The 25,985-nt window shown below is 44.3% G+C and overlaps 1 protein-coding gene across 1 annotated transcript in view; it reads left to right on the top strand.

The window, feature by feature from the left end:
- The window catches only part of LOC309383414 (uncharacterized protein), a 38,476-nt gene extending 27,075 nt beyond the window's left edge, over positions 1-11,401 (top strand). Inside the window, exon 7 of the mRNA XM_081935941.1 lies at positions 11,213-11,401. Within this exon, the coding sequence (XP_081792067.1) occupies positions 11,213-11,226 (14 nt within the window). The 3' untranslated portion in view covers positions 11,227-11,401. The remainder of the gene's footprint in view (positions 1-11,212) is intronic.
- Positions 11,402-25,985: the final 14,584 nt, after the last annotated feature.

A 25,985-nucleotide genomic window follows, 5' to 3' on the forward strand; every position in this document is an offset into this window, starting at 1 on the left:
GATATGGTACAAGACGAAGAAGATGTGAAAGAAAGGAATTGGCTAGACAAATTGGTCAGACAAATTAAGAAGGATATATCATTTGATAGGATAGTGACAGTGAGGGCTAAGTATCAAAAATATCAGGCACTGATAAAGAAGAGCAAATAAACTCTGAGGGCAGTGATAAGAATTAAGACTGTTGTGAAGTTTCCAAAGGATGACCTAATTAATTTATGAGCCTTGAGACAAAGTTCAAAAGAAATCCATTCATTTATTAGGATCAACATTTTGGCATGGTCTTCTGTGGAGCCGAAACTGATTTCCACTTAATTGCGTTTGAACTTTACCTCCTGTATCCCCTCCCTTCTGTCTGTGTCATAAATCACATTCACCAACAAGATGCTATGCCAGGCTATGTACATGTGCATTTCACACATCAGCTGTAGGAATATGAGACCTGACTCTGGCCAAAGGTGTGCATGGAATTCTACTCCCTTTTTCTATGTCGACTTGATAGTAGTCATGGAAACACTTTACAAGTTGACATCCAGCTCCCCTCACTTCCTGAATGCAACCTGTGTGAAACAAAACAATTTGAGTACAGGTGTATAACTTAGGGATGCGTTCCTCCCCCAGGCTTGCTTGGATATTCTGCATGGAATTTTATTATAAGGCAATCAGCCTGGATATTTCTACTTTTTACCCAAGATGCCTCTGATAAGGGGTAGCCCTTCCACTTGATTAAGTATTGGAGTTGTCTCCTGTGCCACCTTGAATCAAAGACTCATTGAACTTCATAATGGGTTTGGCCCCCTATGACCACAGGGCCCAGGGGCTCCCGGGGTAGTGGTCTAGAGTAGATCCGATCATGGGTTTTAAGAGGCTACTATGAAACGCCGGGTGTATCTTCCCCAATAATCAAGGCAGTTTCAATTGCACTGTGACTGGGTTGATGATCCTTACTATGGGGAATGGTCCCATAAACTTTGGCCCCAGTTTCTTGCTAGGCAGTTTTAATCTCAAATATTTTGTGGAGAGGTAAACCTTCTCTCCCACCCGGAATGGCCGTTGTGGAGCCTGGTGTTTATCTGCCTGTTTCTTATAGGTTTGTGCCGCTTTAGCCAGTGCTTTCTTGACATTTTCCCAGGTTGCTTTCAGCATCAACATCCAATCAGTCAAGTTGACTGAGGAGGGGGGGATCCCTTGGATACTCAGGCATTGGGACGAAGTCCATGTTGCTCGCTACTTTGAATGGCGTGAGTTCTGTGCTACTGTGAACAGCATTATTGTACGCGACCTCAGCAAAAGATAAAAGGTCTGCCCAATTGGGCTGCTGATAGTTCACGTAGCACCTCAGGTATTGCTCTACCATGGCGTTCAGTCTCTCTGCTGCCCCATTGGTGTTTGGATGAAAAGCTGAACTAAGACCCTGAGAGGACCCAATGGACCGCAGGAACTCCCTCCAGAACTTAGCCGTGAACTGGACCCCTCTGTCTGAAATAATTCTTCGAGGTACTCCATGCAGTCGGTAGATATACTTCACGAACAGTTTAGCCACCTTGTGACCGAGGGTATGAGGTGGGCCTGTTTGGAAAACAGGTCTATTACAGTCCAAATCACCATGTTTCCCCCACTTTTCGGCAGCTCTACTATAAAGTCAATTGCGATCTCCTCCCACGGCTTCGTTGGCTCTGCCACTGTTTGCAGCAATCCTGGGGGGTTGTTACTTCATTGTGGCGCAGATGGTGCAACTTTTCATGTAACTATCCACATCTTTCTTTATGCCAGGCCACCAGAATTGCCTCCAGGCTAAGTGTAAAGTCTTTAGGAACCCAAAGTGGCCTGCTGGTTTGGCGTCGTGGCTCCTCTGGAGAATTAGGGTACGTAGGGATTCTGGGACAAAGAGTTTTCTCCCCTTCCATGCAAGGTCATCTCTTTTTGTCACGATGTGTTAGTTGTTTTGAAACCAGGGGTCTGCTAGCAGTTTGGTTTTGAGTCTCGTGGTTAGGTCATTTGCGGGTTGGTCTTGCTGGTCACGGCATTGCCGCCTGGTGATCACTTGGGCAGCTGTTTCTGTAGAGGGAATGATGGAGTCCACTACATGCTCATGTTCACATTTGTACTGAGGCATGCGGGAGAGGGCGTCAGCTAGAAAGTTCCTCCCCCCCCTGGAATGTGCTTTAAAACAAAATCAAAACGGTTGAAGTATTGAGCCCATCGGACTTGTTTGGGTGATAGTTTCCATGGGGACCTAAAGGCCTCCAGATTTTTGTGGTCAGTCCAGACTTCAAATAGTTTCTGGCCCCCTTCCAACAAGTGTCTCCATGTTAGCAGTGCCCATCTCACTGCGAAAGCCTCCTTTTCCCACGTGGCCCATCGTCTCTCTGTGTCTGTGAGCTTACGGGAGGTGTAGGCGTAGGGTTGTAAGTTTCCTTGGTTATTTCTTTGGAGTAGCACCGCTTCCACTGCTATGTCGCTGGCGTCTGCCTGGATCATGAAAGGTTGCTCAGCGTCAGGATGCTTCAGCACCGGCTCCTTTGAAAACATTTCTTGTAGTGTTTTGAATGCCTCTTGGCAGGTTAGGTCCCATTGTAGGGGTTGTCCCGGATGAGGTTTTGTTCCTGCGCTCCCTGTCTTCAGGAGGTCTGTCAGGGGTTTGGCAATCTTCTCAACGGAGGGGATGAATTGCCTGTAGAAGTTTTTGAACCATAGGAAGCTTTGTAGCTATCTGCAGGTGCGAGGGGGTTGCCAGCCTAGGACGTCTTGTACTTTGGCTGGTTCCATCTCTATTACCTCATTTGACACTTGGTAACTCAGGTAGTCTAGCCGTGCGTGGTGGAATTCGCATTTTGATACCTTGACGTACAAGGTATCTGGCTGCCAGAAGTTTGTTTAGTACTTGGCGGACCAAGGGTATGTGGTGGTCCATGGTCTCAGTGTAGATGAGGATGTCATTCAGGTAGACGAGGACCCTCTTGTAGAGGTGCTTGTGCAGCACCTCGTTTATTAACTACATGAATACCGCTGGGGCCCCCTGCAGTCCGAAAGGCATCACTTTGAATTGAAAGCTCCCTATGGGGCAGTTGAACACTGTTTTCCACTCATCTCCCTCTCTGATACGTACTCGGTAGTATGCTTCTCTGGGGTCTAGTTTGGTGAAGACTTTTCCCTTGGCCAGATGAGATAGCGTGTTCTTCATGATGGGGAGGGGGTATAGGTTGTGTATGCACACTCCAGTTATCCCTCAAAAGTCCACACACAATCTCATAGTTCCATCTTTTTTTTCTTTGAAGAGGACTGGTGCTGCGACCCCGTGGCTTGGCTGGCTCAATGAGCCCCCTTGCTAGGTTTTTGTCTATGTATTTGCGCATCTCTTGCATTTTCCGGGGCGTCATGACATACAGTTTGGGCTTGGGTAGTTTTGCCCCAGGGATGATTTCGATGGCACAGTCTGCCTCATGGTGAGGAGGCAGAACATTGCACTCGGCCTCGCTGAATACTTCTGAGAGGTCCTGATATTCCATCGGAATCAGTTTGGCCTCGGGGGTTTTGTCAGATGTGGTTGCTAGTTGTTCTTGTGGGCTTTTGGGGGGGGCTTCCAGTGTGGGTGGTGTTTCTGCTTGCTAGTGGGGGAGGGGTTGAGGGCCCCTTGATATCCTAAGTCTGCGGGTACCCCCTTGCCACCAGATGGTTGGTTCCCACTTGTCTAGCCAGGAGAGTCCCAGTATAACTGTGTCTGTCATTTTGGGGGCTATTACGAATCGAAATACTTCCCAGTGATCTGCTAGCTCTAGCCTCATTGGTTCAGTCATGTGGGTGGCATAGGCTCCCCCCATTAGGGACCTGTTGACCTGTTTGAATTGGATTGGGCGAGCCAGTCTTTTTGCTCTGATTCGCAGTTTCAGGACTGTGGTTAGGTTGATCAAGCACCTAGTGCAGCCTGAGTCTATTAGTGCTTCCAAAACTGATAAAACTTGTAATAACTCATAGGTGGAAAATTTGATCCATTATTTATTGCACTCCAAATTGCATCAGGAATCTAGAACTAGATTCATTATGCCTCTGTTTGTCCAACTGAATCAGTTTAGTTTAGAAGACTTTTTTTTACTATTAACTGATAAAGATTAACATGTAACAAAACAATAACAATGCAAGATACAAAGGTGCATGTTGACAAAGAGTGCTGTTAACATTAGAGGGGATGTATTGAACTGATATGGATTGTTGTAATTTTATAGAATTTTGCTAAAGTTAGTGTTGCCAATAAACATATGTACTACTAAAAATAATAATCAGACTCATCTACAGTGTAGAACTGAGACCTGAGTCAACTGGTATGAATGATGAAATATGGAAAGTTATTCCGTCAAAGGCCTCATTATGGGAGAGAATCATCATATAACTATCCATGTGGAAAGAGCTGAAAGGACGTAAAAGTCCTCTCACAAAAGGAGCCAGGATGACAGGAAGCTCACAAAATGCATGTGCAAAAACTTTTTTCTGAGCACTTATATCTTGCCTTTCTATGGTGTAACAAAGGTTAAGAAAAAATCTAAATTGGACTTAAATAAAATTAATGAAATGTCAATTGTGTGGTTACTTTTCAAATGTATTAAATTCTCTTTCTCTTAAGTTGTGTTATAAATTACTAAAATGCACACTGCAGAAAAGCCATATAAATGTATGGAGTGTGAAAAGAACCTCAGTCATAAGTGGTTCCTTTACTTGACAAAGAAGGATCCACACAGAAGAGAAACCAGGTAAACCAGAGGTGGGATGCTGCCGGTTCGCCCCCGTTCAGGCGAACTGGTAGCAGTGGTGGCGGAAGGCTCTGCCCACCTGCCCAGCCGTCATCACGGATGCTTTGCACATACGCAGAAGGTTCTGCGCATGTACAGAAGTGCCACGCGTGTGTGAAGCGAGCGAGCGCACATGCGTGCTCCTGGTTCCAAACCGGTAGCGAAAGTAAGAGAATTCATGCCTGATGTAAACGTGGATTCTGGAAAGAGCATGACCCACTTTCCCATAACAGATCTATTTGGGTGAGATGCCATGTAAATTCTAAATCTAGTTGGTTAAAGCTATGCATTTCCTATTTACATATACTGTCCTAGGAAAATAAATTTCTTTTTTAGTTTGACCCCCACATCTGGCAATCTTAACATAAAAGACATACAGATCTATTATTATTGCCTGAGATGATTAATTATTCCAAAACTTACTTTGAAAAGGAGAGCTATTTTAAAGGCGCAGAGATCTCCCTTGTTCTGTTAAATGTGCTTTCTTCTAGTCCACCCTTGTTATTGTTCCTCTCCAATATTTTTCCCTAAAACTTTTTTTTATGCTAAAGGCATCTCAAGTTTTTTTTCTATTTCTTTAGGCCCAAGGGATTCAACAAGGGAGGGTTTTTTTTAAAGTTGAAGTGGTGCTTGTGAAGGCATCATTGAAGCTCCATCTATTCTTACATGTGTGCCATTATGGGAAGGAAGCCTTGGAGTGGCTTTCCCTTCTTTTTGTGGTCTCTCTTGGGATTTAAGGTAGCCTGAACAGCCCTAAACTAGACTTGGTTTCCAATGATAAGAGGAACATGTTGAAAAAAACCAGAGAATGGGTATTTAAGTGTGTTTTGAAGAAGAAACAACTGGTGATCAAGGGGAAACAGAGTTGGACATCATCAAACCAGCAGCAAAACAAACTAAAAGGAAAAGCAGGGCCCAGCAGCTACACCACTCCAGCAGGGACACTACAGCCAGCCAGCAACAGGTAAAGCACAGGTGTCAAACTCGCTGAGTCATGTGACATGTGTTTTTCCCATTTGTGGAGCTGGGGTGGGTGTAGCCAGCACATGACGCATCTGGCCCATGGGCCCCCAGTTTGACACCTGTGAGGTAAAGCATCTTTCTTTGTTGGTGGTCTGAACATTTCTCAAAAGAAGTCCCTCACGGCAACCCTAATCAAAACGGCTTGGACAGTGACTGAACAGTTACGCCTGCCATTTTGATCTTCACACATATACAAAGGTTGTGTCCCTCCTTCCATTTACTCAGAAAAATATTCTGCCCAGATGGAAGCACCTACAGGATCACTGGCTGAAGTATAGCTAGTTCTCAGTTTATGACTGAGTTACGATTAAGCTGCCCACTCAAAACAACTTGATAGGTGAAGAAGAAACCTATTTTAACTCTCCACTGATCACCTGGTGTGTTTTATTGGGCTCCTAGCTTGGCATGAACCACAGCAGGGGGGAAATGTGTTTTAATCAGGGGTGAAATCCAGCAGGTTCTGGAGAACCAATAGCGGACATTTTGAGTAGCTCAGAGAACCGGCAAATGCCACCTTTGGCTGGCCCCAGAGTGGGGTGGGAATGGGGATTTTGCAGTATCCTTCCCCTGCCACACTCACCATGTCCACCAAGCCACACACACCAAGCTACCAAGCCACACACACCAAGCCATACCACGCCCACCAAGCCACAGCCACAGAACCAGTAGTGAAAAAAATTGAAGTTCACCACTGGTTTTAATCCTCCTGACATATGTTTGTTGTCATTACCGTGTTTCCCCAAAAATACGACCTATCCCGAAACTAAAGCCTTGCCACATTTTTTGTGTGGGCAAAAATATAAGCCCATCCCTGAAAATAACCCCCCTGGACAACCCCCCCTCCAGCCAGGCAGAGCACCACTCACTGACCCAGTGTTATCCCGAAAGCGCCAAGTTGCAGGAGCTGGGGGGGGGGAGGTGGCTGCTCCCTTGTGAACTGGCTCCAAAGAGCCGGGCACAGCCTCAGGGGCAAAACAGCCATGAGGTAACCATGCTCACGAGCAGCCGCCCAGCAAATCCCCTCTCCAGCCGGGCAGAGCGCCATTCACTGACCTAGGGGGTATCCCTAAGGTGCCAAGCCACGTGGCGCTCTGCCCGCCCCCCAGCTCCTGCGGATTGGCACATTCGGGATACCCCCTAGGTCAGTGCATGGAGCTCTGCCCGGCTGGAGAGGGGAGCTGCACGAGCGCCTGTTCCGCCCACAGCCTCACCAAGCCCTTGCGCAGCTCTCCCAGGGCACCGCCACTGGCTGCTGCTGCCCGCTGCCGCCCCGCTCCAAGCATAACTTCCAAACTCCAAAACTCGGGGCCGAGTCTTCCAGCATTGGCTGCTCTAGGAGTGCTCTCTATAGTGGGCCGGCTGCCAGAAGACTCTCTGTCTGGAAGACTCTCTGTCCGGCAGCCGGCCCACCATGGAGAGCACTCCTAGAGCAGCCGATACTGGAAGACTTGGCCCCGAGTTTTGGAGTTTGGAAGTTATGCTCGGAGCGGGGCGGTGGCGGGCAGCAGCGGCCAGCGGCAGTGCCCTGGGAGAGCTGCGCAAGGGCTTGATGAGGCTGCGGGTGGAACAGGTGCTCGTGCAGCTCCCCACTCCAGCCGGGCAGAGCTCCATGCACTGACCTAGGGGGTACCCCGAATGTGCCAATCCATGGGAGCTGGGGGTGGCGGGCAGAGCGCCACGTGACTTGGCACCTTAGCGATAATCCCTAGGTCAGTGAATGGTGCTCTGCCCGGCTGGAGAGGGGATTTGCTGGGCGGCTGCTCGTGAGCATGGTTACCTCATGGCTGTTTTGCCCCTGAGGCTGTGCCCGGCTCTTTGGAGCCAGTTCACAAGGGAGCAGCCACCCGGCAGTCCCAAAACAATAAGCCCTCCCTGATAATAAGCCCAAGGCCATATTTCGTGGGGCAAAAGAAAATAAGCTCCTGCCGTATTTTCGGGGAAACACGGTAATATCTCTTCTCTACATCTTTTGGGGAATTTGATTTTTCTTTGAAAAGCTTCTTCCCTGTTGTATTGCAGGATAAAAACTTTTTCCTATGATACTTTTACCTTCACCTCCAATAAGCATACAAACTTGCCCTTCCAGCAGATATAGTTGAGGGTTTTTTTAGGCAAGAGAGCAAACACATGCCTTCTTTCCCATTGGGAGTGGGTGATGGAGATTCTCAGTCATCCTGGTCATGGATGTTCCAAAGATGCTTTTTTCAAGAAGCAAGAAACAAAAATTTCAAGAAAGCCTCTTGAAAAAAGCGCCTTTGGGACTTCACTTCTCATGTTGTTTGGAGCTGCACATTATCCCTACCAAACTCCTATGCACTCAAGCACAATAAGCAATCAGAAGCAGGGCCAGTGGTGGGCCCTGCCCATTAATCTAACGGAAGGTATAGTCTGACCTGATTGATTTTGGTGCATTGTTTTCAGTTCTAGCATTGCATTACTGTAATTCCCTTGACTTCTAGTAAACTATATAGTTTTCCCTATACCTAGGGAAATCTGGCATTAAACAAACTTTAACCAAGCTAAATTCATCTCAGATTTACTATTTAATAATAGCAACAGCTATAGCACTTGGCTCCATCTCTCAAAACAAAAGACAAACCTGAAAAACAATATAAATAAACAGCATTTCTGTAAAAACAAAAAAAGTCCTTGCTGTATTATCCAAACTGATTATCTTTCTCATTAGCTATCTTTATAGTTACATTTGCAATTCTATATTTTATTAAAATGAAACAATGAATCTCTAGCAATTTTTTTAAAAGACAGGAGAAGCAATATAGGAAATAAATCAGTTAAACAAGTTGTCATTTCAAAGGTTAACAAAAAAAAATGGTAGAGCCAGTTTGATCTAGTTGTTAAGGCACTGGGTATGAGACCATGAGTTCAAGTCCTACTTTGGCATGGAAGACTAAGCATGGGTGATCCTGGGCTAGTCCTCTCTCTCGACCCAACTCACTTCACATAGTTGCTGTAAGGAAAATAGAAGGAGGAAGGAGCATTGTGCATGTTCAATGCAGGGGTGAAATGTTACCGGTTTGTGCCGGTTCGCCCGAACCGGTAGTAAAAAAAAATGCTTAACAAAGTTTTTTAAAAAAATTCCGATGATCAGCTGTTCTGCGCGATGGTAGGACCTTTTTTTAAAAACCTTTTTTTTTTTAGCATTTGGAGTCCACTTTTGCTCCCAGGAGGCTTCCCTGAGGCCTGCTAGGCCAGAAACATGGGAGGGGGGGGGGTTATGCTAAAAAAGTGGGGAGGAGGGAGGCAGGGAAGGAGGGGAAAAGGAGGAAGGACCACAAACCTGGCACTTGATGCAGCTTCAGAGGATACCTTGAAAGAGCACAGCAATCCAAGGCTGGAATGTACCTGGAGGTCATCTACTCCAACCCCCTGCTCCAGCAGGACCACCCAGTCACATGACTACATAGCCACACCCACCAGCCACATGACCCCCCACAACCACCACCAAGCCACGCCCACAGAAACAGTAGGAAAAAAAATTAGATTTCACCACTGGTTCAATGCCTTGAGTTACCTATTAAAAATAATAAAGGTGGCATATGGATAAATAAATCAACACTGGGAAAGTTTCAGCTGAGATTCAGGGGAAAAAAACACTTCAGAAAAAGATGGAATGAATAAGATACCATGCAAACATAAATTAAAACCAGAAAGTTCAGTGTGGGTGCTTTTATCAGACAACCGTACACTGCAGAATTCTTCACCTGAGAAAGATACAAAGATGTATAATTCCACAGGTTCACCCTTAAAAAATACCTCTCCCTCAGGGGAAGTTGCTCTTCTGCCAAATCCCTAGCAATTGTTAGTTAAAACTTCCTCTTTCTGTAGGTAAAAGAAGAAAAGCAGATTGGGGCGTGGGGGGGGATACTGTTTACCTAGAATAGGGGTGTCCAAACTTGGGAACTTTAAGCCTGGCTGGGAAATTCTGGGAGTTGAAGTCCACAAGTCTTAAAGTTCCCAAGTTTGGACACCCCTGACCTAGAAAGTCACTTAGCTTGTATTCCTCTCCAGCATCTTTAATGATACTTCTGTGACATGATGCTAATACGCTTTGTGATATCTACTTTTGATCTCCATTTTTGTTGCCAGAACAGGAGTAGGGACAAGAGCCCAACGAGTTTTGTTAACAAAAACATTAATAACACTATACCAATAGCACTAGACTTATATACCACTTCACAGTGCTTTATAGATCTCTCTAAACGATTTACAGGGTCAGCCTATTGCCCTCAAAAATCTGGGTCCTCATTTTACCGACCCTGGAAGGGTGGAAGGATGAGTCAACCTTGAGCCTAGTGAGACTTGAATTGCCAAATCGTAGGCAAGCCGACAGTCAGCAGAATTAGCCTGTAGTACTGCATTCTAATCACTGCACCACTACGGTTCCTAAAAGGTAAGAAAAAGTAGGAAGAAATAATTGTATTGATAACCAGGGGTGAAATTCAGCAGGTTCTGACAGGTTCTGGAGAACCAATAGCGGAAATTTTGAGTAGTTCGGAGAACCAGCAGATACCACCTCTGGCTGGCTCCAGAGTGGGGTGGGAATGGGGATTTTGCAGTATCCTTCCCCTGGAGTGGGGTAGGAATGGAGATCCTTTCCTTGCCACGCCCACTAAGCTACGCCCACAGAACCGGTAGTAAAAAAAAATTGAATTTCACCACTGCTTATAACCATTCGTTTAGCAACTGTTTGAAGTAGTGACAATAGTGCCATTTTTTAAAAAAAGGGACTTATGACCAGTTATCACAGGATTGTTGCAGCATCTCTATGGTCACATGATCAAAATTCAGGTGCTTGACAACCAACATGTATTTACCAACAGTTGCAGACTTCCCGGGTCACAGAATCATCATTTGCACCTTTCTCAGCCAGTTTTCAACAAGCCAAGTCAAAGAGGAATCTGGTTTGGCTTAACGACCACGTAATTCACGTAACGATTTGATTAATAACAGGGCAAAACAAACCAGACATGATTCAATTGCTTAGCAATGGAAGTTCTGGTCCCGATTGTGGTCATAACTCAAGGATTACCCGTACAATGCTTAATTATGCCCTGGAAAGTCAGAGAGATGAACAAGCCATGCTGAGAGAGAATTTTGCCACATTTTTCCCTGGGAGACTTTGTTTGTTTTGCATCCACACCAGAGGTGGTATTCAGCGGTTCTCTCTGGTTTGGGTGAACCGGTAGCGGCGGCTGCGGGAGGCTCTGCCCACCCACCCTGACGTAATGCGCAAGCACTGCACATGCGCAGAAGGGACTGTTATTAGTTCTTACGTAAATTGGATAGAAATTATACAAAATGTCGGCATATTGGGAATGTAGGCAGTTAGTAAACTTTGAATGAATTCCATTCTCCTTTTCTTATTTTTCTGTTCTTTTCTTTTCCAGAAAAAAGAAACTGAAGGAGAATTGTGCCATTCTATTGTAGATCGAAAACCAGACAGGTTTCTGCCAATTGACACATCTTTGATCTACGAAATCAGCTATCTCATACTGCAATACTTCATATTACTCATAGATCCTACCCTGTAAATTACTACAGATTAGGTGAGATAAAAGTGTGGGAATGTTTGTAAAATGTGCATCTGACTCCAATCCAAACTACGATCTGAATTCCAGGACAAGCATAATTAAAAAGAAATAAATCTTTGGAAGCATCTTACGTCTCTCTCACTTATGTATCTTGTGTCACCTGGAAAAAAAATTACATTATTGTGCTACAAGTTTCAGGGATAATATTCCAACTTATTGGATTGCAGATAAAAGCAAATGTTGGGAAGGTGATTCACCGTATCCCAAAGCAAGGAGAAAGAAATGTAAATGGTGATATCTGAAGAAATATTGTATGCCTTCCAGGACAGCAACCTGCAGAATTCTCAGTCTTCGATCTCAGCCAGTAGGTTCTTACAATTTCCCTGGGATCCTCTTGCTAAAGGGATTGATTAGGTCCTGCCAAGTCATTGGCATCCACTTTGTCATGGAATCTAGAGTGGAATAGAGGGGAAAGTAAAAAAGGAGACTAGTTTAGAGTTGTTATGTGAGAGGAAATAGCTAGCTAGACTACTGAAGCCTTTATCTGTCTGTATCCAAGAGACGGCGGTTAACAGAATAACAGACTTGGAAGGGACCTTGGAGGTCTTCTAGTCCAACCCCCTGCTCAAAAAGGAGACCCTAGAGCCTCTACCAGTGACTGCGAACATTTTTCTGCTCGGTTGCCAAAAGGGCGCCCACACTCATAATGCAATGCCCTCCTCCCCACGCATGCATGCACAAACCCCCGCACGTGTGCCCAGGCCTCACTGAAGCCTCCAGAGCCTGTGGAGGCAAAAACCAGCCCGTTTTCAGGAGGTTTTCCATTCAGGAGGCTTTCCATTGGGCCTGTTTTTCGTCATCCACAGACTCTGGAGGTTTTCCTGAAGTCTGGGGAGGGCAAAAACAGCCTCCCCCGCCCTCCAGAAGGCGGAAAATCAGCTGGCCAGAGCGCACATGCACACTGGAGCTGACATAGGACAACGCCTTGCGTGCCATTAGATATGGCTCCACTTGCCACCTGAGGCACGCATGCCATAAGTTCGCCATCATGGGCCAATACCATTTCAGACAAGTGATTGTCTTTTCTTAAAAACCTCCAGTGATGAAGCCCCTATAACCTCTGAAGGCAAGCTGTTCCACTGGTTAAGTGTCCTCACTGTTAGGAAATTCTCCTTAATTCCAGGTTGCTTCTCTCCTTGATTAGTTTCCATCCATTGTTTCTTGTCTTGCTTTCTCGTGCTTTGGAAAATAGGTTGAAACACCCCCCCTTCTTTGTGGAAGCCCCTCAAATATTGGAGCACTACCATCATGTCAGCCCTAGTTAGTCTGATGAGATTCTTATAAGTAGGAGAAAAACAATAAACAGCTACTTTGACCTGGTCATGGAGTCCATCTGGCTCCCTGTGTCTGACACACATTGAGAGATTTTCTCTCCAACCTAATATTTCAGATCTTCCAATAGTGCATCTTTCACCATTGTAACATGGACCATCCACCTGGTTATTGATTGTCCTCTTTTCTGTTCTTTCACTTTTCCCAATGTTAGAACTTTGGTAGTGTTAGCAACTGTTATAATGGTTTCCACCAAGGTCCTCTGTTCTGGTGGGAACAGAGATTCAATCTCATTGGTCGAAGGGTCTGGGCGCTCCCTATAAAAGGGCTGCTGTCAGACTGAACCTTCGCTGGATTGTACATACTTGTTCTGTTACAATAAAGAGCTGTTGTTGCCTAAGCCTGAGTGTTCCTTTCCATTATCCGATTTAACACTGGCGACGAGGATGGGATTGGAAGGCAACTAGGCAAACCAAAAAGAGCGTAGCAATCCAGCAAGTAAATCCAGCCCGGAGCGCAGCGCAGCTTCGAGCAACCATTTTTGAGCGACAAACTCAAAATACCCTCAGAACACAAAATGGCCATGCACGCCCCACCGATTCTGTACAACCTAGTCACTGAGCACTGGGAATCATATATGCTGATGTTTGACTGCTTCCTTGAAGCCAACGATCTCGTGTGCCTTTCTGAAGGCCGCAAGAAGAACATGTTCCTGGGTTACTGTGGATGGGAAGTGTTCAAAACAGCCAAAGACCTATCAGAGCCAACACCACTACAATCGGTCGCTTGGTCAGTGCTCCAACAGACACTGAGGACACACTATGCTCCCAAGCCATCTAAGGACATCCGCCGGCACAAATTTAATATTCGCAATCAGAAGGAAGGCGAATCGATCAACGAGTACATTGTGGCACTAAGAAAGGCCACAGCGTACTGCGAGTTCCGAGACCTAGATGAACTTATACTTGACTGCATCATATGCGGTGTGCGGGACATTAATTTACAGAGGAGATTACTTGCCAAATCTAATCTCACTCTACAAATTGCCTTGGACGAAGCCAGGGCATCCGAATCTGCCATTAAGTCTACAGAAACCCTGCAGCGCCAAAGCACTCCACAAGATGTGCAAAAGAGCGCATGTGTACTTCACGAGGCTACAGAGGCCGAGGGCTCAGACAGTGAAGATGACAGCTGCCGCATGCGCAGTAGCCGTTCCAATCCGGCATGCAAATTCGAACCACATTTCCCGCCTTGCACAAGCTGCACAGGAGACCATGCCAGATTGTTTTGTCATTTCTGCAATGCCATCTGCCATTGCTGCGAGTGAAAGGGGCACATCGCCAAGGTTTGCAGAAGCGAGCACCCCATGATGACCTGATAGCCCAGAAGCTGACCTAACCACCAGCAGAGGCCCAACCAAGGGGCATGGCAGCCACCACCATGGCGCTCAGAGGGCGACACCAGAGTCACCCACCACACCTCAATCGGCTAAGTCCACACAAGGCGGCCAAAAAACTGAGGGTCACAGTCCTCATCGAGGGCTCTCCATGCGAGATGGAAATCGACACGGGGTCATCATTGACATCATGCCGTGGTCTACATTCAAGCAGGCTATCCCTAGCCTGAAGAAACAGCTTCTACACGTGCCCGACATCCGCCTTCGCGATTACCAGGGGAACCGAGTCCCCATCTTGGGCCAGGGCACCTTCCGGGTGCAACTCAAAAACTTCAGTGGCCAGCTCCCAGTGACAGTGGCAGCGGTGACCTGTAGAGCCTCCTGGGGCTTGACTCGTTTGAAGCCCTGGGCCTAGAAGTGACCGGTATCAATGCCTTGAAAGAGGAGAGCGCCGAAGAATTATTTAAGGAGTTCGAGGACGTATTTGGCACTGGTCTAGGTAATTATGTGGGGACCCCAATCTCTTTTAATTTGAACCCCAACATAGCCACTATCAGGCTAAAACCCAGGAGAGTACCTTTCGCTCTCCGCCCTAAAATTGATCTGGAAATTGACAAGCTCATGGGCCAGGGAATCCTAGAGCCAGTTGATCACGCATGCTGGGAGAACCCTATAGTGACACCTGTCAAATCTGACGGGTCTGACTGCATCTGCGCGGACTACAAGTGCACAATCAATAAAGCGTTACAACAAAGTGCTTACCCTGTACCCATTGTACAGCATTTATTACATTCCTTAGGCCTCGGCAAAGTATTTGCTAAATTAGACATGGCATAGGCATACCAACAATTGCCTGTAGATGGCGCTACGGTGGAGGCCAAACCATTGTGACGCACAGGGGTGCATTCAAATGTAACCGCCTGCAATTTGGAGTTAGTATCGCCCCTGGGCTGTTCCAAAGCGCCATGGAACGGCTTTTGCAGGGGATTCCAGGAGTCGTCCCCTATTTTGATAACATCTTGGTATCGGCTGCAAGTGAGGCGCAACTTTTCAAACATTTAAGAACTGTTTTTGGGACTTCCTGTGGCGCCGCTGTCCTTGGAAGACGTTCTCTTTGGAACACCAGCCTGTGTTTGAGTAACAAGCTGCTAGGATAGCATAAATCAGCTGTCCAGCAGTTTGAAAATCTCCCCCTCGAAAAAAGGGGGGGAGGTGAGCACTCTGGCAGAGGGAAGATTCGCCCAGCGGCCCCAGGAGCAATTATGTGGCATGAAAGGTGCGAACTCCCCAGGAAGCCTGAAGATCTCCTCATCACGGGACGCCTCTGCATTTGCAGAACAAAAGGCAGCGTCCACACCAGCAACTTCAAGTTTATTTTACATCTGAATGAGAAGCTGGCAGAGCAAACCAGGAGACCAACAAATGCAAGTACCAGCCTTAACTCCGTAGATTATATCTCTTTCTTTAAACTTAAAGGAACTTTTTAAAAAATGGCGCCGGAGGAACAAAGGGTGTGTTGAAAACAAAAGTGAAGTGGGAAACTGATTAGCACTTGTTAAGTGTCTGTTAGTGTGGCCGACAGACTTCAAAGAATACTTTCTTTGGACTTTCTGGATTGAATAAGGTGGCTGTTTGAAAGCCTGATCTAAATATTTTGAAATGGCTTCTAAAACAAAATTTAATACATCAAAGAGTGTGGGCAGCTCACCAGCCCAAACATCAAGGTTACAGAATTTATTACCTCCGGTGGAAACACAAACACAAAGCCTGACACTGGAGGCTCTACAAAGTAATTTACAAAATGCACTAAAAGAACAGGCAGTTGCCATGGAGGGGAAAATCACAAGTGCCTTTAAAGATGTCTCTGATGAAATATCTGGTATTAAGGACTTAATTCAAACACGTAACCAAGAGATAAGGGAGGATATAGTTGAGGCACTTAAAGGATTATTTGGCTACGTGGCATCTCTCGATGAGAAGGTGGAGGAAATTAAGGAGGCTAATATAAAGCTGGATGACAAACTTGTGGAGGCACAAACTAAAATGGATAAGTCAGAGGCGGAGCTTACGATGATGCAATATAAGTCAGTGGAATTTGCCCTGAGAATAAGGGGGTTAAAGGAACATGCTCAAGAAGACTTAAGAGGGATTTTTGCTGATGCTCTGGTCCAACTAACTGGGGAGCCAAGGGCTGAATGCCTCTGGCAAATGGATAAAATCTACCACGTTAATTCATGGATTGCTAGACAAAGACAACTGCCAAGAGATATTGTAATTTATTTTGTAACCAGGAAAATTAGGAATGAGATATTGCAAGCAACTTATAAAAATAAATTGCAAGTGGCAGGTCAAGAAGTGACAGTACTGAAGGAAATCCCTCCCAAAATGTTGAGATCCAGAAAGGACTATGCATTTCTAGTGGATGAACTTAGAAAGCGTCAGGTTCAATATAGATGGGAGATTCCAGTTGGATTGGTGGTGAACTACATGGGAGAAAGATATCGTCTTAACTCTGTTTGGAAGGCAAAAGATTTCTATAGCATGGTACTAAAGGCAGGACGCCCCCCATCTCCAGGTCCCAAAGAGAGAAAAGAGACAGAGGATCCCAGGCAGCAAGACAACCAGGAACAAATTAGGGGCGCGAGCCTACTGCAGGAAGCAGAAGAAATTATGGAACAGAGACAAACCCGCGCGGCTACTAAACGTAAAGAACAAGAATTAATGTCCCAACAAGCCCAGATCGCAATTCAAGACAACATAAGCACGAGCACAGAAGCAGTGGGAGGAGCTAGACCAAAGGTGAAGTCCCAGCAAGATTTCCAGGCAGCTCTTAAAAAGCTTCAGTGTGCCAAGGATGACAACTAAATTTCTAACATGGAATGTCAATGGTTTAAATTCACCACAAAAAAGGAAAAAAATATTTCACTACTTGAGACAATTTTAAAATGATGTAATTTGCTTACAAGAAACACATATTAGAACGCAGGACAAGAAATACTTGGTGAATGCAAGACTGGGATCGCATTTTGTAGCATCTGCCCCGGAGAAGAAAAATGGAATAGTTATATATTTAAGAAAAGACTTAAAAGCTGAACTAGTTGAAGCAGATCCTCAAGGCAGATACATTGCAATTGAATTGCTAATAGAAGGGAAGAAAATTCTCTTAATAGGAATATATGCTCCCAATCAACAACAAGAAAATTTTTATAAGTTGCTTCACACCAAATTAACACAATGGGGCTATAGATCCTGCGTCTTACTGGGCGATTGGAATGGAGTACTGGATCCGGTTGAAGACAAGAAGAGACTCTTGCAAAACACACGAACACAAACAAGACTACCTAAATCTTTTTTTTTATATGATGGATGACTTTGAACTGAGGGATATTTGGAGAGAACGGAATGTTAAAGAACGGGACTTTACCTTTTTTTCCGATAGGCACCAATCCTTTTCCAGAATTGACTTTATACTAATTACAAATGATCTTTTTTCCAGGGTACAGAAGACTAAGATATGTCCGAGAACCTTAACAGATCACAACCCGGTATGGATGAAATTTGAATATGGAGACCGACCCAGGAGGTCTTGGAGATTAAATGAAAATTTATTTAGACATGGAAAAAATGTTACGGAATGTAAAAAACTATTGAAAGAATATTTTGCTTTTAATATGCATAAGGTAATATCAATGGAAATGGTTTGGGACCCAAGTAAAGCATACATGAGAGGTGTTTTAATAAATTTGAATAATGTTCATAAGCGTAGACAAAGGGAAAAACAAAGGGAATTAGAGGAAGAGATTAAAAAAAAGAGCAGGAGTTAATGTCTAAACCAGACGATAAGAAGACAAAAGAGATAATTACTTTACTGCGAGGACAGTTTAATATGTTAATGTCGGACCAGATAGCCACTGATCTTTTATATGCTAAACATAATACTTTTTGTAATGCCAATAAACCGGGTCGATGGTTAGCATACATGCTAAGGAAAAAACAAAGATCCCGTAATATAGAGAAAGTAGAATATAAAGGGAAGGAAGTTTTCCAACAGGATATGATTAAAAAGACTTTTTTAGAATTTTACACCAGATTGTATGCTGGTGATAAAATACAAGGGTCAGATATAGACCGATATCTGGAGAGAGAGAAAATTCTTATACTTTCAGATGAGCAAAGGGGAAGATTGAATCAACTTGTAACTGTAGAGGAAATCCTCCTGGCAATTAAGCAGTTAAAAGTCGGTAAAGCACCTGGCACAGATGGCCTGACAGAGGTTTATTATAAAAAGCTACAACTAGAAATGTTGGAACCTCTTAGGGAGCTATTTAATAAAATTCAAATGGAAGGCAGGGCTCCACCATCGTGGAAAACAGCTTTTATTTCATTGATTCCAAAAGAGGAACAGGATCCTACCCAGCCAAAAAACTATAGGCCTATTTCACTACTTAACACAGACTACAAAATTTTTGCTAAAATATTGGTGAATAGGTTGATGCCAATTGCGCAACAAACAATTCACAATGACCAGTCTGGTTTTATACAGGGAAGGCAAATGAAAAGTAATGTAAGACAGATTATCAATATAATGGAATACTTGGGAAAATATAACCAGGTCCCGGCAGTGCTTCTATTCCTAGATGCGGAGAAAGCATTCGATCAAGTTAACTGGCAATTTTTAATAAAAGCATTACAAAGGATGCAGTTCGGAGAGTATTTCATGCAGTCTATCAAAGCAATATACCAGAAACAGACAGCACAAATTATAGTTAATGGAAGCTTAATAGAATCTTTTAAGATTGAAAAAGGTACAAGACAGGAGTGTCCCCTATCTCCATTATTGTTTATTTTAACTCTGGAATTGTTATTGAATAGAATACGTGGATCTGATGAACTACAAGGAATTAAGATTAGGAACTACGAATATAGAGTGAGAGCATTTGCGGATGACTTGGTTGTAACTTTAACTCAGCCCGGGGAATCAGTTATAGGTCTAATGAATATAAAGTTTAAAGTTTATTTGATTTATAGGCCACCCCCTCTCCCCGAAGGGACTCGAATATAATTAATCAATATGGTCAAGTATCTGGGTTTAAAGTAAATCTAGGGAAGACAAAGATGATAGCTAAAAATATGACTACGAAAACAAAAAAAGAATTAGAAAGAGTAACAGGATGTGAGATAGTAAAAAAGGTTAAATACTTAGGAATTTGTATTACAACTTCAAATGGGAAACTATATAAGTATAACTATGAACTATTATGGCATAAAATACAGGGAGAATTGAGTAAATGGAAAAAACTACAATTGTCTTTGCTGGGAAGGATAGCAGCAGTGAAAATGAATGTCTTGCCCAAGTTTCTATTTCTTTTTCAAATGATACCAATACTTTAAAAAGACACAAATTTGGAAGAATGGCAAAAAGGCATTAACAGTTTTGTCTGGGCTGGAAAGAAACCGAGAGTAAAACTTAAAATAATGCAAGATATACGTGAAAGAGGAGGCCTAAAAATGCCCAATTTAAAATTATACTATGAAGCAGCAGTTTTAGCAACAATCAGCAATTGGATCAACCTAACAGAGGATAGAATATTGAATATTGAGGGTTATTATTTGATATATGGCTGGCATGCCTACTTAATATATGACAAGAAGGTTGGTAAGATCTTTAAAAGTCATATTTTAAGGAATGCCTTATTGCGTATTTGGAAAAAATATCAATATAGGTTAAACAACAAAATACCTATGTGGGGAGTGCCTAGACATGCTATAGAGAATATAAGTATAGAACAAAAACAAGATCTAACTACATATGCAGAACTCCTTAGTATGGACAGAGGTGTGCCGCAGCTGAAATCTCTGAATGTATTAAGAGACAAAAGGATAATTCAAACTTGGTTCCAGTATGGTCAGTTACAGGCTAGATGGAAAAAAGACCAGAAACTCGGTATTATCCAAAGTGAGGATAACTTGATAAAACAAATTAGGGATCAGGGCCCAATGCAGATAAAAAGGTTGTATAATGTATTGATAGAAATAGATTCAGAAACAGAACTAGTTAAAGATTGTATGATAAAATGGGCACAAAATTTCGAGGAACCAATAATGATGGAAACATGGGAGGAGATTTGGGTAAGAAATGTAAAATTTACACAAGCCCAGAACTTGAGAGAGAATTTCTATAAGATGTTGTACAGATGGCATCTGGATCCAAAAAGGCTAGCCTGCATGTATCCGAACTTACAATCTAAATGTTGGAGATGTGATTGTGTTAATGCCACGTACTACCATATCTGGTGGACTTGTAAAAAAGTTAAAGCATTTTGGATAAAAATATGGTGGGTTATTCAAAATATGTTGAAAAAGAGGATAACGTTTACACCCCAGTTGTTCTTGTTAGGTATAGTTTCAGACTGTACTGTTATAGAGACTAACCTGATTTTGAACCTAACGACGGCAGCAAGATTGTTGGTGGCGCAATACTGGAAGAAGGAAGAGTTGCCTACCATCCAAGAATGGACATTAAAAGTAGCAAACTTAGCTGAGATGGCCAAAATTTCAGCGTATTTGAAAGATCACTCGGATGAGAAGTACAAGCTGGATTGGATAAGATGGATTGACTACATTCAAAATAAATACCGGACTAAAAAATTTCAGTTAGCGTATGAATGAAGGCATAAAGGACATTACAATTTATTCAAAACTAGTTTAATAAAGAGGGAGTTAAAGCACAAGTATAGTAATAGGTTAAAATTAGTTAGCTTATCTTAGCGTATGGTTGTTAAATGTTTATACCCTGTACTTTGCTCTGGGAGGTCGGAGGGAGGGAGGGCGGGAAGAGGGAAGGCGTGATAATTGTAAAACTTATTGAAAATTTTAATTTTAAAAAAAGAACTGTTTTGATCAGAATTAGAGCAAAGACCTCCGTCTCAAAAAAGAAAAATGCCAAATTAACGTTCCAAGGGTTGAATTCTTAGGGTACCTTATCGACGGCTCTGGAATTCACCCAACCACTAAAAAAATTAAAGCAATCCAGGACACCCCTACACCTCGCAATCAGACCGTGCTGCAGGCGTTCCTCGGGCTCCTTAACTTCTACAGCATCTTTCTTAAACAGAAAGCCACCGTTGCTGAGCCCTTACATCGTCTCCTAGCAAAGAACGTGAAGTGGTCCTGGGGCAGAGCCGAAGCAGCTGCATTTGCCACAGTACAGACACTATTGTCAGCAGACATGTTCCTGGTTCAGTACAGCCAGACCCTGCCACTGGTGTTAACTTGCGACGCTTCCCCGTTTGGCATCAGAGCTGTCCTCAGCCACTGCATGCCCAATGGAACCGAGGCACCCATAGTTTATTACTCAAGGACCTTGTCCGCTGCCGAGCGAAACTACAGCCAGCTGGACCATGAGGCTTTGGCTGCAGTGGCTGGTGTAAAAAGGTTAGATACAATACAATACAATACAATACAATACAATACAATACAATACAATACAATACAATACAATAGTAGAATTGGAAGGGTCCTTGGAGGTCTTCTAGTCCAACCCCCTGCCTAGGCAGGAAACCCTATACCGTTCCAGACAAATGGCTATCCAACATCTTCTTAAAGACTTCCAGTGTTGGGGCATTCACAACTTCTGGAGGCAAGCTGTTCCACAGATTAATTGTTCTAACTGTCAGGAAATTTCTCCTCAGTTCTAGGTTGCTTCTCTCCTTGATTAGTTTCCACCCATTGCTTCTTCTTCTACCCTCAGGTGCTTTGGAAAATAGTTTGACTCCCTCTTCTTTGTGGCAACCCCTGAGATATTGGAACACAGCTATCATGTCTCCCCTTCTTTTCATTAAAGTAGACATACCCAGTTCCTGCAACCGTTCTTCATATGTCCAGTCCCCTAATCATCTTTGTTGATCTTCTCTGCACTCTTTCTAGAATCTCCACATCTTTTCTACATTGTGGCGACCAAAACTGAATGCAGTATTCCAAGTGTGGCCTTACCAAAGCATTATAGGTTCCATGAGAACCTCTACAGCCGTGATTTCGAACTCATTACAGACCACAAACCGCTACTGGGCTTGCTGGCTGAGGACCGATCTACTCCTGTGTCATTATTGCTGCGAATGACCAGATGGACTATTTTCCTAGTGGCCTACACCTATCGCCTTGTCTATCGACCAGGCTCAACCTTGGGGCATACCGACGCTTTGAGTTGCTGCCCGCTGCCAGAACTGCTTGCAGACCCTACCCCCGAGACGCTAGTCCTTCTTATGGACTGCTTAGAGACTGGTCCTATCTCGTCTAGTGACATTGCCTGCCACTCTGCAAGAGACTCCACCATCAAACAAGTTTTGAACTACTATCTCTGAAGACATTTCAGTTAACTGGTTGGGTTGGTGCTCTTCAAATAAATTACTATTATCTACATTTAGGGTGGAGATTGTTTCTCATTGCTGTATCCTTAGATTTTTCTTTTGATTGTCTTCATTTTGAGTTAGCAGAAGATTGACACACTATCTATTGAAGGCCCATGTACTTTCAAAACATGGGAGGTGTTCAGTGAAATGAAACATGATGCTTATTTGATTTAGCCTTGGAGGCTACCCAGACAAGGAATGGATCGAAGGATGCAATACTCTTTGGCCCTGATGATTACATCACAGAATCTTTTATCTTTTGGTGGAAGACACAGGAATATGAGGCAAGCAGGCTCCAGAACACTTCAGTTTCCAAAGACTTGTAGGAGTGGGAGGAAGAATTAGTTACCTTTACGCCTCCGCACATCCCAACTGGGTTTTTAAAAACACCTCAACCCTGCTTCAAAATGCAGATATCAACACCTGCAGGAGAAATAAAAAGTAAGAGCAGAGTCCTGATGATATTTCCCTTCTCAGGTAAGACTCTGAAAATTTTTCAACTAGTTTATGAATGCATTTGTCTCATGGAAGCTAGGTGGAGGGAATTTTATTTTATTTGTTAAATTTGTACGCCACCCATCTCACTGTTGCATCCAGTGGTTTAAAGAATAATAAAAAGTAAAAAAAAAAGTAATGCAAAACACTTAAAATTAGGAAGATTAAATTTGGATCTCTCCCTCCCTGTTTACGTGTTTTAATCCTCCCTGCTACAAATGGTACAATGAAAATGTTAGAAACTAATCTATGGTCTACTATCTCCCTAGCTGGCGGGGGGGGGGGGCAGGGGTTAAGGTGGAGATATATCTTGGAAATATTTGGATCCAAAGCTTTCTCCAATCTGCTTCATAGTGTCTGAACTTCCCTTTTTCTTCTTCCAACTCTAGAAGTAAACCCAAGAGAAGGAAGCATAGTGCTGATGTTTCCACTAAGATAAGGCACAGAGAACTACAGGTCATCTTCCGCTTATAACCACAATTGATCCCAAAATTTCCATTGCTAAGCAAGACAGTCGTTAATTGAGTTTTACCCATTTTTACGACCTTTCTTTCCACAGTTGTTAAGGGAATCGCTTCAGTTGTTAAGTTAGTAACGTGGTTGTTAAGTGAATCTGGCTTCCCCATTGACTCTGTTTGTCAGATGATCACAAAAGGTGATCCTGTTTGTGAGAGAGGCAGATATGGTGGGGGCCGAGGGCCAAATTATGTTTGGGGGATGCGGGTTCGCTGTTTAAGAGAGATCGCGCGTTCCAACCCTCATCACCCTTCTCGCACCCCCGGGTGCTCGGGATTACAGGACCCTGGTATCCGGCTGGTGTCGCTTAATGCCAGGTCCATGGTACATAAGGCTCCCCTCATTTATGACCTCATACAAGAGGGTAGAGCGGACCTGGCGTGCATTATGGAGACCTGGTTGGGCCATGAGAGGGGTGTTCCCCTTAGTGAATTATGCCCACAAGGTTTCCGGGTGCTTCACCAGCCGAGAGCCCAGGGAAGGGGCAGGGGGTGGCGGTGGTTATTAGGGAAAGTCTTGGACCTCAGGAGGTCACTGTGCCTCAGCTAGGTGGGTGTGAGTCCCTTTTTGTGAAATGGGGCCCTGGAGATCAGGTGGGCCTTTTTGTTACATACCTGTCTCCCTGCTACATTTCATTGGCCCTGCCGGAGCTGCTGAATGTGTTAGCCGGATTGGCAGTTGATTTCCCCAGGCTTATGATCCTGGGGGATTTCAATCTGCCTTCCATTGGCGAGACATCCGAGTCAGCTCAGGAGTTCATGGTTTCAATGATGGCTATGGACCTAACTCAGTTAATTCAAGATCCCACCCATAACAGGGGACACACGCTCGACCTGATTTTTGTCTCTGGGCAGTGGATGAATGATCTAGATTTAGGGGATATTTCTATTCAACCCTTGTCATGGTCTGATCATTTCCTCATCAGGCTTGACTTCCATACTGCTACCCCTTGCCACAGGGAGGCGGAACTAACTAGATGGTTCCGCCCCACATGCCTGATGGACCCTGAAAGGTTCCTGATAGAGCTTGGGACTTTTCCTGAATCCCTTGCTCACAGCTCGACCGAAGCCATAGTGGAAGCCTGGGATGGGACGGCCACTGGGGTCTTGATCGCATTGTGCCTTTGCGGCTTCTGACCTGGTATCGATCCCGGGTAGCTCCCTGGTTTACCAAGGAGCTCCGGGAGATGAAACGCCGGAAAAGACATCTAGAGAGTGGTTGGAGAGCCAGCCGGTCCGAATCTGATCAAACACTAGCAAGAATTCATATTAAATCCTACTTAGTGGCAATAAAAGTGGCAAAACAGCAACATTTTTCCTCTCTTATTGCGTCCGCAGATAACTGCCCAGCCACCCTGTTTAGGATGACCCACTCCTTACTTAACCAAGGAACTGGGAAAGACCCCTTGAAGGGTAGGGCTGACAAATTTGTTCAGTATCTGCAGGATAAAATCGCTCAGATCTGGACAGGCTTGGACTCTGACTGGGTAGATTCGGGTGAGTCGACGGGGATGAAGCTTATGGAGACTATCTGGGATGAATTTGACCCTGTGACCCATAAGGGCATGGATGGGATTATAGGGAGACTCAGTGCTGCCACTTGTGTGCTGGACCCGTGTCCCTCTTGGTTAGTTTCAGCTGGTCCAGAATGCGGCTGCCGGGTTATCATGGGGGTACCTAGGTGCTCCTATGTTACATCCCTTTTAGGTGGCCTGCACTGGTTGCCGGTTGTTTTCCGGGTGCGATTCAAGGTACTAATTATGACCTTTAAAGCACTCCATGGCTTAGGCCCAGGGTACCTGCGAGACCACCTACTGCCACCAGTAGCCTCCCACCGTCCAGTGCAATCCCACAGAGTTGGCCTTCTCAGGGTGCCATCGGCCAGACAGTGTCGGCTAGCGACCCCCAGGGGGAGAGCCTTCTCTGTGGAAGTGCCTTCCCTCTGAAATGAGCTGCCCCCGGAGCTTCACATAATCCCTGACCTCCGGTCCTTCCGACGCACCCTAAAAAGTTTTCCAGCAAGCTGGCCTGGCCTGAACAGAATAAAATAAATGATTAATTTAATTGTTAATTTTAATCTAATTTTTAAAAATTAATCGTTAATATTAAATGGGTTTGTTTTTGGATATTATTTAATTTCCTTTTTAACTTTTGTAATATGTGTTTTTTTTTAAGGGCGGCATATACATCCAATAAACAAACAAATCAGTGACCCCAAGACCCTGCAAACATCAAAAATACATGCCAAACATTGCTAAATGTCTGAACTTTGATCACGTGACCATGGGGATGCTGCAACAGTCATAAGTGTAAAAAATTGTCATAAGGCACTTTTTTCAGTGCCATTGCAACTTCAAATGGTCACTAAATGAATGGTTATAAGTTGAGGACAACCCGTACTGACTTTCCACCTCCAATTTTAGAGGACATGCAAATTTGGAAGACAGTACCCAATTTGGTCTATGGCAGTGATGGGGAACCTT

This window comes from Natrix helvetica, assembly GCF_964273705.1.
Source record: "Natrix helvetica genome assembly, chromosome: 1".
Lineage (NCBI taxonomy): Eukaryota > Metazoa > Chordata > Lepidosauria > Squamata > Natricidae > Natrix > Natrix helvetica.